The sequence below is a fragment of the Ranitomeya variabilis genome, chromosome 4, assembly GCF_051348905.1.
Source record: "Ranitomeya variabilis isolate aRanVar5 chromosome 4, aRanVar5.hap1, whole genome shotgun sequence".
NCBI classification, from domain to species: domain Eukaryota; kingdom Metazoa; phylum Chordata; class Amphibia; order Anura; family Dendrobatidae; genus Ranitomeya; species Ranitomeya variabilis.
Window position 1 is genome coordinate 209,196,745 of NC_135235.1, and position 13,737 is coordinate 209,210,481.

General features: G+C 38.9%; 1 protein-coding gene across 1 annotated transcript in view; it reads left to right on the forward strand.

Annotated features, from left to right (window-relative positions):
- The window catches only part of SHANK1 (SH3 and multiple ankyrin repeat domains 1), a 537,634-nt gene that overhangs the window by 275,223 nt on the left and 248,674 nt on the right, over positions 1–13,737 (forward strand). Inside the window, exons 9-13 of the mRNA XM_077259811.1 lie at positions 1,350–1,427; positions 3,988–4,054; positions 4,843–5,125; positions 7,433–7,596; positions 10,799–10,912. Of these exons, the coding sequence (XP_077115926.1) occupies positions 1,350–1,427; positions 3,988–4,054; positions 4,843–5,125; positions 7,433–7,596; positions 10,799–10,912 (706 nt within the window). The remainder of the gene's footprint in view (positions 1–1,349; positions 1,428–3,987; positions 4,055–4,842; positions 5,126–7,432; positions 7,597–10,798; positions 10,913–13,737) is intronic.

Below are 13,737 nucleotides of genomic sequence, written 5' to 3' on the forward strand. Positions count from 1 at the left end.
ATCTCAGGCAATGAATTTCTAAGAAGCCAAAGTGTAAAAAAAAACATAAGTAAAAAACTTAGGCTGCTTCCCCAGCTTGTAAATTATTCCATGACTGTTCATGTTTTTTTTTGAGAGGGGAGAATTCTCATGAACCCTTTCATGACATCTAAAGTACATGTACAGCGGATGTCGGGTGGTCATTCGCGGTGGTGAATACCAGTAGCCAACACGTGCCTCTAACAGCCGTGATCGGAGCTAGCTGATGGACTGCCATGCACTTACTGAGAGGACCTCTGTTGCCGCCATCTTTGTACTCTTACCAAGGTTCTCCCATGGAAGGGCTTCATAGGAGATCATTTTAGCACATACGGAAGTACCAAATCTTTCAGAGAATCGATGGTTCAACAAAACCAAAGAAATGAGCCAACTAAAAGCTGATATGTGTGCAAAGTGTAAGAGCACATTCACACGGTGGCCATTTCCCAGACAAAACCCAAGAAAAAATGAGCAAATGCCCTACAGCAAGTAAATCAGTAAATAATACATGTAAATAATATAGGGGACTTAGTTAACGCTATTTCAATAAAAAAAAGTATAAAAGCCATCCCTCCACGACAAGGTGAACTCACTGGGACAGTCCAGATGGGTCACCTTGTCGCTGCGGGATGGTTTTTATTTTTTTTAAACAAAATATTGTTAACTATGTACCCTATGTTATTTACATGTACTTATTACTATTTACTTGCTGTAGTGTATATGCTCATTTAGCGATTTTTTTTCTTAGATTTCATCGATGGTTCAAGTTTGCTTTGGGACTGAAAAAAGTCATAAAAAGCATTTTTTTTTAAAAAAGTGAAAAAAATCATAAATGTTTGCATCACAACATATAAAAAAAATATAAAAAAAAATATTCAGTACTGCGTTGTTTGCAAAAGTAAGAATAATATTATAAATGCCATAAAGGAAGCAAAGAAAAAAGAATCGAAGCACCAGAATTGCTGCTTTTTAATCGCTGCGCCTCCTCAAAAAATGCAATAAATTACTCCAAAATCATAGAAATAAAAAGTAAAGTGTTCCTTACATACCCGCAGAGGACATTGTATGGGTGTCAAAACTTTTGCATCGGATCATATATTCACTTCTTTCGCTCTTACTAAACCATAGGTCAGCTAAGACCCCTCATTGTTTTCCACCTTTATTTAATTTATCCATTTACTTCGCCTTTGTCTTGCTCTGACAGCCGCTATTCACCTTGTCATTAATCATCATGTTTGCTCCTGTGAAGAGCCGAGATAATAATGGTGGTTGTACTCCGCCATTCTTTCATCACACTGATTGACTTGTCACTCTTCTCTCTTGCCCTCCAGGAGAGCTGTGCTCGAGTGTTGTTATACCGAGGGTCGAGCAAAGATATAAAGAACCACAGCGGACAGACCCCTTTCCAGGTTTGAAATACACATATTTACTATTACTTCATGTTTTCTTATTCTTTAGTAAAGGGGTTGTCTCACCAACAACATATGATTGTTGGGTTCCCTAGCATGTGTTGCGCCTGTCTAACAGACAAGAGACGTACAGCCACGGGGACTCGAATATATTTTTCGAGCACACCGAAGACACTCGGTTAGCACCCAAGCATGGAGGGTAACACCTTATCCGAGCATGTTCGCGCATCACTACTAATGATCCATTCACACAAGGGTCACAGGACCTCGTTTTTGGGAGTGGTGGGGGTTCCAGTGGTCAGACCAATAGTGATCCTACATTGTCCCCTTATCTGTGGGCCAAGTGTTAGAGGGTGCTGAGGTTGTGCTTGCTCTTGACCCTTGGGTCCTGAGGAAGCCTGATGGTCCTTGCACCACATGAAGGGGCAACAATACTGTCACTCGTAAGTAGGAGTTGAGGGGTCCTTTGCAAATTTTATATTGGGACCACCCAAAATCTCATTCCTCTCATATCACATGGTCCAGGGATAAAATATGGAGAGGTCTTTAGGTCTTCTGTCCTTATATCTGTGTCTGAGCACACGTCTTCTGCCTCTGCCCCTGTTCCTAGCCTACCCTGCATTAACACCGAAGTTCCTGCTATGCAGTGCAAGCGTGTTTCTGTTACATTCTAGCACTGCTGGGATTTGTTTCCCTCTAGTCAGTTACCTTATCTTTCTGACAAAGCCATGAGCAGGGATCCTCCCGATTTAGACCTCAAGTGACTGGCTGCCAGTTATGTTAAACTTCACTTGGTTTATTCTCCTATACTTAGCTCTAATTCTGTCTGTTTTAACTCTATCCCTGACCTTGGCTTGTGTTTGACTACCCAACTTGATTTCTCCCTGACTTTGAACTCCTGGATAAGATAGTGAAGGCCAACGTAAGGGACCTAAGTAATAGAGGTGCTTAGGCAAAAACTGTCCGTGGAAAACCTATGAAGAGCTGTTAGCTTTCCATGGACAGTGCTCTGCTACAATAAACACTCGCTGATGGATTTATTTGGCAGCAAGCAAACAGTCAATTCTTCAAGTTGATGTCTTGGAAGCAAAAACAATGAGCAAGCGCAAGGGTCTGAGCTACTTTTACACAGGCCAAATTGTGGTGAGTAGACAATTGGGTGAGAGCATCTATGAAATGGCAGGTCTTGTGGTGTCTTCCTGGTATGCTGTGGTTGGTAAATACCAAAACTGATGCAAGGAAGTGAAACATATGAGTCGGGTACATATGCGTCACTTACGTGGGGAAGACATGGTAACGGAATGCTCTATGGGAAGGAGACAAGCCTGCAGAAGCTATTTCATGATCCGGGCAATTTTCTGCTGGGAAACTTTGGGTCTTGACATCATGTGAATATGACATGTGTATCACATTCACAGACCAGCCATCCCAATTCAAGGATGTGGGATTCACTATTGGCAATGCCCATTTTAAGAAAGATAATGGTTGTTCGGAAATGGTCTCAAGCCCTACACAAAGAACTCAAGGTGATAACCTTTTTCTCCAAATTCCACCCATCTCAATTCATCATCATCTGTGGGATGTGCTAGAAAGCAAGTCCAATCTATGGAGGCCAAACCAAGCAAAATTCCATGCCTCAATGAATCAAAGAATTATTCCCCAGCACGTGAATAACCTACACAATATTAGGCAGGTGGATGGATTGCTGACCCTACTGATTCCATAAAAGAAAGGGTTGTAAATCTCTGAGGAGCACCCAAGGATCTTTTTATGGAGACTTCTGCCTATTAATGGTGGAAACTGTTGAGCGTCAGAAGAGATTGGGCACATTACAGAAAGCGTCAGGTTCTTCGTATGGGGATGCATCGGAGGTCTTCGATGGTACACCTCAATCAATGACATATCTACGTGATGGAAGTAATTAATTGGTGTGGACAATCCAGTTGGAACAAACGTAAGATTTTACCTCTAAACCCTGCAAGTTTGGAGATGAGGGTAGTCCAGGCTTGTGAATTTCTTTCCTTCTAGGACCACCATACAATATTCTTGGCTGCGGCTACATTTAATGCAATGCACAGTAGAGACTTGGTGAGGAGCACTGGAATAAAGCTAATTTCCTGGAGGAGACCTTGCTGACTACAAGATTAATTACATTCTTCCAAATTGAAGGCTCCTTGGACTAAATCATTCGGACCCTGTTTGTGTAGCTAACCAACAAGCAAGTACAGTAGACTGTCCCCCGCTGATTAACATTCACCTTCCATGTGCAATGCAAACAGTGGACTGTTGTGTATTTTTCATTTCCTCTTCCTGGCCCCTCGGCTGTACGGTTTGTCCATAATTTAGAATTATTTGTCACAATTCGATGCACATTCGATCTCTTTCGGAGTGGCTATCGCTATGTCAGAAGATTTGCAAATGGTCATTAGTGCGCTTTCTTATCTGCATCACAATTTCTTAATGTTTCTTTGTGTCACTCTCAGCTCCCATCTTTCTGTCTTCAGCCGAAAACCTTTCCTGTAAATCTTGTTCTCATTTCCATTTCTATTTGTTCTAACAGGTAGCTGTTATTTCAGGAAATTTTGAATTAGGGGAGCTGATCAAGAGTCATCGAGATACAGATGTTGGTGAGTGACAAATGGAGACGTTTCAATAATGTCATTGTAATTTCAACAAACTTTACAGGCAAATATAAGAATGATGCTTCTTTCTCCATGTATGAGCCACTTCTTCTCCTACCACTTGTCTCCTGAACTCATTTTACTCTGAAAAATGGCAACAAATAAAATTAACTGCCAGATCACTGAGGGATCAGATTACAGTAGCCTATTAAAGTCTTTGTAGAGAGGAGAGAAGAGCAGAGAGACAAAAACAAATCATGCTGCATCTTTCTAGTAAGCGTTTATCTCACCCTAGCACTGGATTCACAGCTACCATGCTAAGTACTGTGTTGCTGTTGTTGCTTCTGAACATGTGCTACAAAGAGTGGAGAGCAGGACTCCTTCATAGCTGTGTGTGCTGTGAATAGGAGACATTACAGCAACAAGTCTCCACCTACTGCTCAGAGACAAATAAAAAGCTGAGCTAGAGCCTACCGATCGTAAAAGTCATGTAATGGCCATAAATAATAATATTTCTCATGTACCCACACATGGCTATTCTAAAACATCACCTAAAATTTATAGATAGACTTTAAGATTTTGCGAGTGCCCTCTTGATAGCTTTGTACACATACAACAATGCTCTGTGTAAATTCTGCAATAAACATGCACTGTGCTCCCTCTTGTGGCCTCCACATATCTTCATGTTGGGCGGGGTGTCAAATTTTATTCAGATTTTTTTCTATCGTAGGCTCAAATTTTCACTTGATTTTTTAGAAATGATGCTAATTCAAAAATTTTATTTTGCTTTACAGTGCCCTTCCAAGAATCTCCCTCCTACGCCGTGCATCGTAGAGAAGGAGGAAAAGCTCTTTCTGTTCCCCATGTCCTTTTACGTGCCAATAGTGACAACAGCTTATCACTGCCCGACTGGATGGTCTTCTCCGCTTCCACTGCCAATACTGTCACTCTGCAGGGACAAAAGTCCTCAGGGGGAACTCTGAGAAGCTCCAGTAGTCCACGGGGGGCTCGAAGTCGATCACCTTCACGGGGACGCCATACAGAGGAGTCCAAGAAACAATCACGGGGACGGCCCAGGTACCAACCATGATATTAGCCCACACCCCTCCAGGGTTGGGTACAGCAGACGCGGGAGCTTATGCTTCTACACTACCATAATATGATTTATAATAGACATAGAATACCTTGCTAAATCCATGCAAAACAACACAGTGCCATACTTACCACCATCCTAGTAGGCAAAATCAAAGCACTTAAGCCAATAGTACCAAAATGTCAGGAACTCCCATAACAAGCAGCACTGGGAGCAAGCCAAAATCATCTCCCATACTCATGTCCCTTTTTTTCAGAAAAAGCCCCTCCACAACTTTTCAATGTCCCCTGCCTCCTTATTGACCCTCTCCATCAAAGAAACCTTCCAAAAGTGTAGAGATCTGCCTAGTTATTCAGGAGGTTTTGCCCTATTTTTGCTGAATGAGTTTCGCAAGTATTGTTTTATCTGAGGTTGCAAGCAGAGGTTTAGCTAGAAACTCCTAGAACCCCAATTAAAAAAACTTTTAACAGGGCCCTGATTTATGATTTAAAATATAGATTTTTTTTTATTATGAAGCAGGAGAAAATCGTAGCTAGGTTGTCTTTCATCTGCGGCAAAGGTTTCGTTAACTGCCATAGCACTGTATCTGATTACCCTTGATCATGGCTTGATCACATCCTCTTATCACTTACTATCCAGGGAATGTATCCTCTCCATCAAAGAAACTTTCCAGAAGTGTAGAGATTTTTTGTTGGATGCGTTTCTCAAGTATTGCTTTAGCTGGAAGCCCACCAACCCCAACTGCATCTTTGCCTCGAGCAACAGAGTCCAAGTGTTGACAGTCATTCCTGAACCCTCTACTGCTCCTCTCGTAGTTACGAAAACTCTACTTGGTCTTTGTAGTACTATTTTTTTTCCATCTAGCAACAAAATAGGGTCTCTGAGCAGAAATCCCTTCAAAATGAAAAGATCTTGCCTCCTCTTTCCAATCCCTTTTGGAATGAAGCCTGATAGACTAGGTAAGAAGATTGTGGTTTCGAAAACCCCTGAGGATCAGATCTTATTCGATCTGATCTTCTCAGAAATGATCAGATCTTGGAAAGTTGTGGACAACCATTGACTTTGTAGTATTTGGACGAGGGCAGGTCTATCAGTGGGCTCTATACTGTGGCCCCCAATAACGAGGGCCCGATAAACTTATCCAATTGCAACATGATGCTGGAAAGTTTTCGATAATTTTTGGATATTTAGTGAGAAGATGCCAATGGGAAGCATAATGCGGCTTCTGTAGACTGAGGACACCTGGCAGCCTCACTGACTCAATCCGCAGTCATCTGAGGTGAGAGACATTGCAGAACGCGACTGTGGTTTGTGGCCAAAATCAGACCTTGAAACAGCAGAAAGGAAAACCCGACTTGTAGTGGAGCCCAGCTAGCATGGCCATTTCGGCAAAGTTCGCGGTCACCTTTCAGCCCTTTAGCTTCAGACTAATATGTCCCCATGCACATTGTCAAGTAACGGTTGACCCATCCAATTTTTGGTGGGAAAAAAATGTGCTGCAAATATTAAACATCTGAACATACTCTTAGGCTATGTTCACACATTGTCTTTTTGTAGCTTTTTTTTCAGCTCCAAAAACCAGAGTGGTGGCATTTTTATGCACCATTTTTACTTGCCTTTCCCCCCTCATTCATTAGAATGGGTGAAAAATGCTGCAAAAATGTGGAAAAAGTTGACATTATGCTGATTTCAAAAATCAATATTCCAAAAAGCGTCCGGAAAAAATTAAACAAGCACGTGTATGAAATTTTTGAAATCTCACGTTGCTGGTACTGTAAAATTCATCTTTTTAACAAGAAAAAAAAATCCAGCCCCAAAAAAAGCGAACGTGTGAACATACCCTAGAGTTAAGCATTTACAACAGACATTTCTGCACTGAAACTGTATCTCTAGGCAGGAAAAATGCTGTGTAAAATTCATGCATTTTTGTGATTTTTTTTTTGCGTATGTTTTTTTTTTCTCATTCAATTGAATGGGTGAAAAATGCAACAAAAATGAAAAAAATTGAACAGCTTCAAATCTGAAAGGAAAAAAATATATGTGTGAGATTTATGAAATCTCAACTGGTACAGTGAAAAAACTGTGTGAACAAGCCCTTAGCATTTCCAAGTTTCTGGGGAACCAACACTGACAGGTTACCCAGAATGTTTTTTTTCTAAAATTTTCTAATATTTATGTTTGTCATTATGCAAATTCTTTATTGTAAAGTAAAAAAAAAATAAAAAAATTCAACCCCCAAAATACTCAAATTCTTGATTCTCGCCCATCATGCACTTTTCTCCTTCTTCTAGTTCTAGTGGTTCTACCAAAGAAGCCCCTACTGGTGGGACTGTGAATAACCGCATGAAACGCAAACTGTACTCAGCAGTGCCGGGACGCACCTTCGTGGTCACCAAACCTTACCAATCCCAGGGTGAAGGAGAAATCTCGCTCAGCAAAGGAGAAAAGGTCAAAGGTAAAAATTCTGTGCTTTATATTTTGGTTTACCTACATCCTGATCTTTGTGGAGGAACCAGACTACCTGGGTTAGGATTAGTGATGCCATCAACCGTATATTTAAAGGGGATTTTTTATCTGTGAAGAGAGCTATTCCTAATCGAGGTTGGTCGGATAGAGCTTGTAAAAACAAGCAATTTTGCAATTTGCTGCTTGTTAAAATTTGCAACCATTCTAGAGATATTAACACGGTTGCAGGAGATGTGCTATGATCAGATCATGTCTCTGTACGGTCGGACACGACCATTACACAGCACACAGCAGAGACACATTTATAAGATTATCTTGGCACAGGAGCATTTTTTTAAAACACATCCAATTGTGTAAATAATTATTATTAAAAGATGTATTGATTAAAATGTTGATTAAAATTAACTTTGCTCATGGGAAAATCCCTTTAAGCGCCTGCTACACAGCCTGAAGTGCTGGACGGTTAACTTGATCCTATAGCCAGACCTAAACACAGCTTTACCATTACTGTTACTTTTCCGCTTCTATTCCTGCAGTGCAATAAATTCAACCTCTATTTGGCAGCGCGCGTCGGGATGCACATCAGGGTCTGCATCCTATTTGCTGTGTACTCTAGCACAGCCAATGGTGCAGTGACAGAGGCAGAGCCCTATAGTAGAATATTTAAAAATATCATTAGACAACAAATGTCAGATATGTCAAAGGTGGAGTAACGTGAGGCTTGTAAGCCAGCGCCGAACTACAAGTCTCATAATGATTCTCCAAACGGCCATTTATTGCTATAGTGTGACCTTGTTTATCATATGTGATAACACTGCCACCTGGTGGTGAATAGATTAACACTCTCCCGAATTACAGAGATTTTTACAGCAGTAGGATATCACTTAAATTTTTCAGAATTGATAATTTTTTTTATACTGGATAAAATTTTTATTATTGTGATATTCTCTTATTTCTTTGTCTTTTTTCTCCCTTCTTTTTTTCTCTCATAATATTAAATGATTATTTGTAATAATTATATTTTCAATATGTATAACATAACATTTTAATTTTAGCATATTATTAATATATTGGTAGTCCTACATTGCTACTACATTACTGGATTATTTATTATTATAATTTCCCTTTTTTTTACTATCATTGGGAATGTGTTTTCTTTTTTTACTATTATTATATTGCTATTTCATTAGATTAATATTTACTATTATAATTTTTTTTACTAATATTAATTAATCATTTTGTTATTATTACTATTATTATTTTCTAAATATTAGATTACTTACTATTGTAATTATTTTTTTCTATTATTGATATGTTTATTTTTTACTATTACTATATTGTTATATTAGATTCATATTTTTTATTATTTTTTATTGCATTTATTACTGGTAATTTTTGTTTGCTATTTTAGTGCCACTATATTAGATTAATATTTACTATTATAATTTGTTTTTTACTAATATTATTGAATCTTATCATTATATCCCTATATTAGATTATTTACTATTATATATTTTTTTATATTATTTAATCATATTATTATAATTTATTATTATTGTTTTTATTATTATTATTATTATTATTATTATTATTATTATTATTATTATTATTATGTTCCAATATTAGATTATTTAATATTATAGTTTTTTTTACTATTATTGATGGTGTGTTTATTTTTGCTATTAATATTTACTCCTATATATTTAGTTTTTTTATTACTATTATTAGTGATTATTGATTGCTGCTATTATATTATATTATTAGATGAATAGTTACTTTTATATATTTATTATTATTATTACTATTAGTGATTGTTGTTTACTATTATATTGCTATATTAGATTCATATTTACACATATATTTATTTTTTTAATTACTATTATTAGTGATTGTTGTTTACTGTTATTATATTGCTATATTATTAGATTCATATTTACTCTTATATATTTATTTTTTTATTACTATTATTAGTAATTGTTGTTTACTGCTATTATATTGCTACATCATTAGATCCATATTTACTCTTATACATTTATTTTTTATTAATATTATTAGTAATTGTTTACTTTTATTATATTGCTATATTGTTAGATAAATATTTACTCATATTTTTATTAGATAAATATTTACTCATATTTTTAATTACTATTATTAATGATTGTTGCTTATTGTTATTATATTGCTATATTATTAGATTCATATTTACTCTTATATATTTATTTTTTAATTACTAATATTAATGATTGTTGTTTACTGTTATTATAGTGCTATATTATTAGATTTATATTTACTATTATAATTGGTTTTTTACTATTATTCTTAGATCATTATGTACGATTTACATTCATATTATTTTTATTATTATAAGTGCAATAACAACAACACTAATAATATTAATAATAATAATTTTAGTATTCTTATATAATAGTGTCATGACTAATATTTTAGCCCTAATTCTCCCCTCGTTGAGTCTCGTCCAATTATTACTGTTTATTTTTCATTCTCTTTTCATTCTTTTCTATTTCTTGTTCTCTTTTTTTTTCTCTGTTATTTATTTCTGTGTATTCGGATGAGAACCTCAGGACTGCCATGTCCAGTTTGACCCTCAGTAACCACAACCGCCACAGTCCAAAATGGCGATGGGCTATGGCTTGTTACATCTCTCCTCACCTGTAAAACCCCCAGAGACCTGTAAATGAATATGATAATGATAGTAATGATTACTGTCATTTAATAATACAACAATAAACACAATTAAACCAATATAGATGATAGATAAAATAACAAAAAGATATAAAGAGGAGGAGAGATGGAGAAAGAGACAAATAGATTGACAGATACGGGGGAGAAAAACACAAACCCAAGAAACATAGTGGAGGCCATTGTCAATGATGATTGGACTAAGATTTCTCATGTCTGCAGCAGGTTATAACAGCCAGAGAGGTCTACTAAGCACTAGTGATGAGCAAACCTGCTGGGATAAGGTTATCCTCCAAGCTCGGGAGCTAACTGAGTGTCTTCGGCGTGCTCTGAAAATATGTTCGCGTCCCCACGGTAGAACCTGCCGGTAGAGACTCTTCTTGCCATGTTGGTTACCACTTACTATATATATTTTTTCCCTATTCTTGACCAAAGCCTGTTTTTTGCTTGATAACATTTTGCATTTACAAGGAATCTTGTGTTTTTCTCAGTTTTGAGCGTGGGAGAAGGAGGATTCTGGGAAGGAAACGCCCGAGGTCGCACCGGCTGGTTCCCTTCAGACTGCGTGGAGGAAATCCCTACTAAACCGCAGGAAGGAAAACAAGGTACGGTGGTGACGAGGTCTTCTCCGCAGGATGGTTTTCAGAAAAAAAAATCTGCATTTTTCTTTTGCTGTATTATTGTATTTTATTTATTTCATGAGAAGCTAAGAAATAATCTTAACCAAATACATGAGAAGTCCCAAATTCGATAGAGCAATGGGGATTCGCAGTGATGGAGAGCAAAAAGTGGCGGTCTACATGGAAGACAATTTAAAGCTTATGGTCAGACAGGTTGCGGGGAACCGCAATGCTTGCCATTCAATCTCTGACAATGTAATTTAAGTGTAGCAGTAGGGTCAGAAGACCCTTCTAGAGCTCATTGCCCTCCTCCAAATCCATAATGTATGCTGATGAGAAGCCTGCTTCAAGTTTTTTTTCCTGTGGTAGTGTGTCTTTCAGTAATATAGGCTAGATGTGAGCTCTGTGTGTCTCCCAGTAATATAGGCTGGCTGTGAGATTTGTGTGTCTCCCAGTAATATAGGCTGGATGTGAGCTCTGTGTGTCTCCCAGTAATATAGGCTGGATGTGAGCTCTGTGTGTCTCTCATAGTAATATAGGCTGGATGTGAGCTCTGTGTGTCTCTCCCAGTAATATAGGCTGGATGTGAGCTCTGTATGTCTCCCAGTAATGTAGGCTGGATGTGAGCTCTGTGTGTCTCCCAGTAATATAGGCTGGATGTGAGCTCTGTGTGTCTCTCCCAGTAATATAGGTTGGATGTGAGATCTGCATGTCTCTCCCAGTAATATAGGCTGGATGTGAGCTCTGTATGTCTCCCAGTAATGTAGGCTGGATGTGAGCTCTGTGTGTCTTCCAGTAATATAGGCTGGATGTGAGATCTGTGTGTCTCTCCCAGTAATACAGGCTGGATGTGAGCTCTGTGTGTCTCCCAGTAATGTAGGCTGGATGTGAGCTCTGTGTTTCTCCCAGTAATATAGGCTGGATGTGAGCTGTGTGTATCTCTCCCAGTAATATAGGCTGGATGTGAGCTCTGTGTCACTCCCAGTAATATAGGCTGGATGTGAGCTCTGTGTGTCTTCCAGTGATATAGGCTGGATGTGAGCTCTGTGTGTCTCTCCCAGTAATACAGGCTGGATGTGAGCTCTGTGTGTCTCCCAGTAATGTAGGCTGGATGTGAGGTCTGTGTGTCTCCTAGTAATATAGACTGGATATGAGGTCAGTATGTCACTCCCAGTAATATAGGCTGGATGTTAGCTGTGTGTCTCTCCCACTAATATAGGCTGGATGTGAGGTCTGTGTGTATTCCAGTAATATAGGCTGGATGTGAGCTCTGTGTGTCTCCCAGTAATATAGGCTGGATGTGACGTCTTTGTGTCTCTCCCAGTAATAGAGGCTGGATGTGAGATCTGTGTGTCTCCCAGTAATATAGGCTGGAAGTGAGCTCTGTGTGTCTCCCAGTAATATAGGCTGGATGTGAGCTCTGTGTGTCTCCTAGCAATATAGACTGGATATGAGGTCTGTATGTCACTCCCAGTAATATAGGCTGGATGTTAGCTCTGTGTCTCTCCCAGTAATATAGGCTGGAAGTGAGCTCTGTGTGTCTCCCAGTAATATAGGCTGAATGTGAGCTCTGTGTGTCTCCTAGTAATATAGACTGGATATAAGGTCTGTATGTCTCTCCCAGTAATATAGGCTGGAAGTGAGCTCTGTGTGTCTCCCAGTAATATTGGATGGATGTGCGCTCTGTGTGTCTCCTAGTAATATAGACTGGATGTGAGGTCTGTATGTCTCTCCCAGTAATATAGGCTGGATGTGACCTCTGTGTCTCTCCCAGTAATATAGGCTGGATGTGAGCTCTGTGTGTTTCCCAGTAATATAGGCTGGATGTGAGCTCTGAGTGTCTCCCAGTAATATAGGTTGGATGTAAGCTCAGTTTGTGTCTCCCTGTAATTTAGACTGGATGTGAGGTCTGTGTATCTCTCTCAGTAATATAAGCATGATATGCGCTCTGTGTCTCTCCCAGTAATATAGGCTGGATGTGCGCTCTGTGTGTCTCCCAGTAATATAGGATGAATGTAAGCTCAGTTAGTGTCTCCCAGTAATATAGACTGGATGTGAGGTCTTTAAACCTCTCCCAGTAATATAGGCTGGATGTGAGCTCTGTGTCTCTCCCAGTAATATAGGCTGGATGTGCGCTCTGTGTGTCTCCCAGTAATATAGGTTGGATGTGAGCTCTGTTTGTCTCCTAGTAATATAGACTGGATGTGAGGTCTGTATATCTCTCTCAGTAATATAGGCTGGATGTGAGGTCTGTGTGTCTCTCCCAGTAATATAGGCTGGATGTGAGCTCTGTGTCTCTGCCAGTAATATAGGCTGGATATGAGCCGTGTGTGTCTTCCAGTAATATAGGCTGGATATGAGCTCTGTGTGTCTCCCTGTAATATAGGCTGGATGTGAGCTCTGTGTGTCTCCAAGTAATATAGGCTGGATGTAAGCTCAGTGTGTGTCTCCTAGTAATATAGACTGGATGTGAGGTCTGTATATCTTTCCCAGTAATATAGGCTGAATGTGAGCTCTGTGTCTCTCCCAGTAATATAGGCTGGATGTGAGCTCTTTGTGTCTCCCAGTAATATAGGCTGGATATGAGCTCTGTGTGTCTCACAGTAATATAGGCTGGATGTGAGCTCTGTGTGTATCCTAGTAATATAGATTGGATGTGAGGTCTGTATATCTCTCCCAGTAATATAGGCTGGATGTGAGCTCTGTGTGTCTCTCACAGTAATATAGGCTGGATGTGAGCTGTGTGTGTCTCTCCTAGTGATATAGGCTGGATGTGAGCTCTGTGTGTCTCCCAGAAATATAGGCTGGAT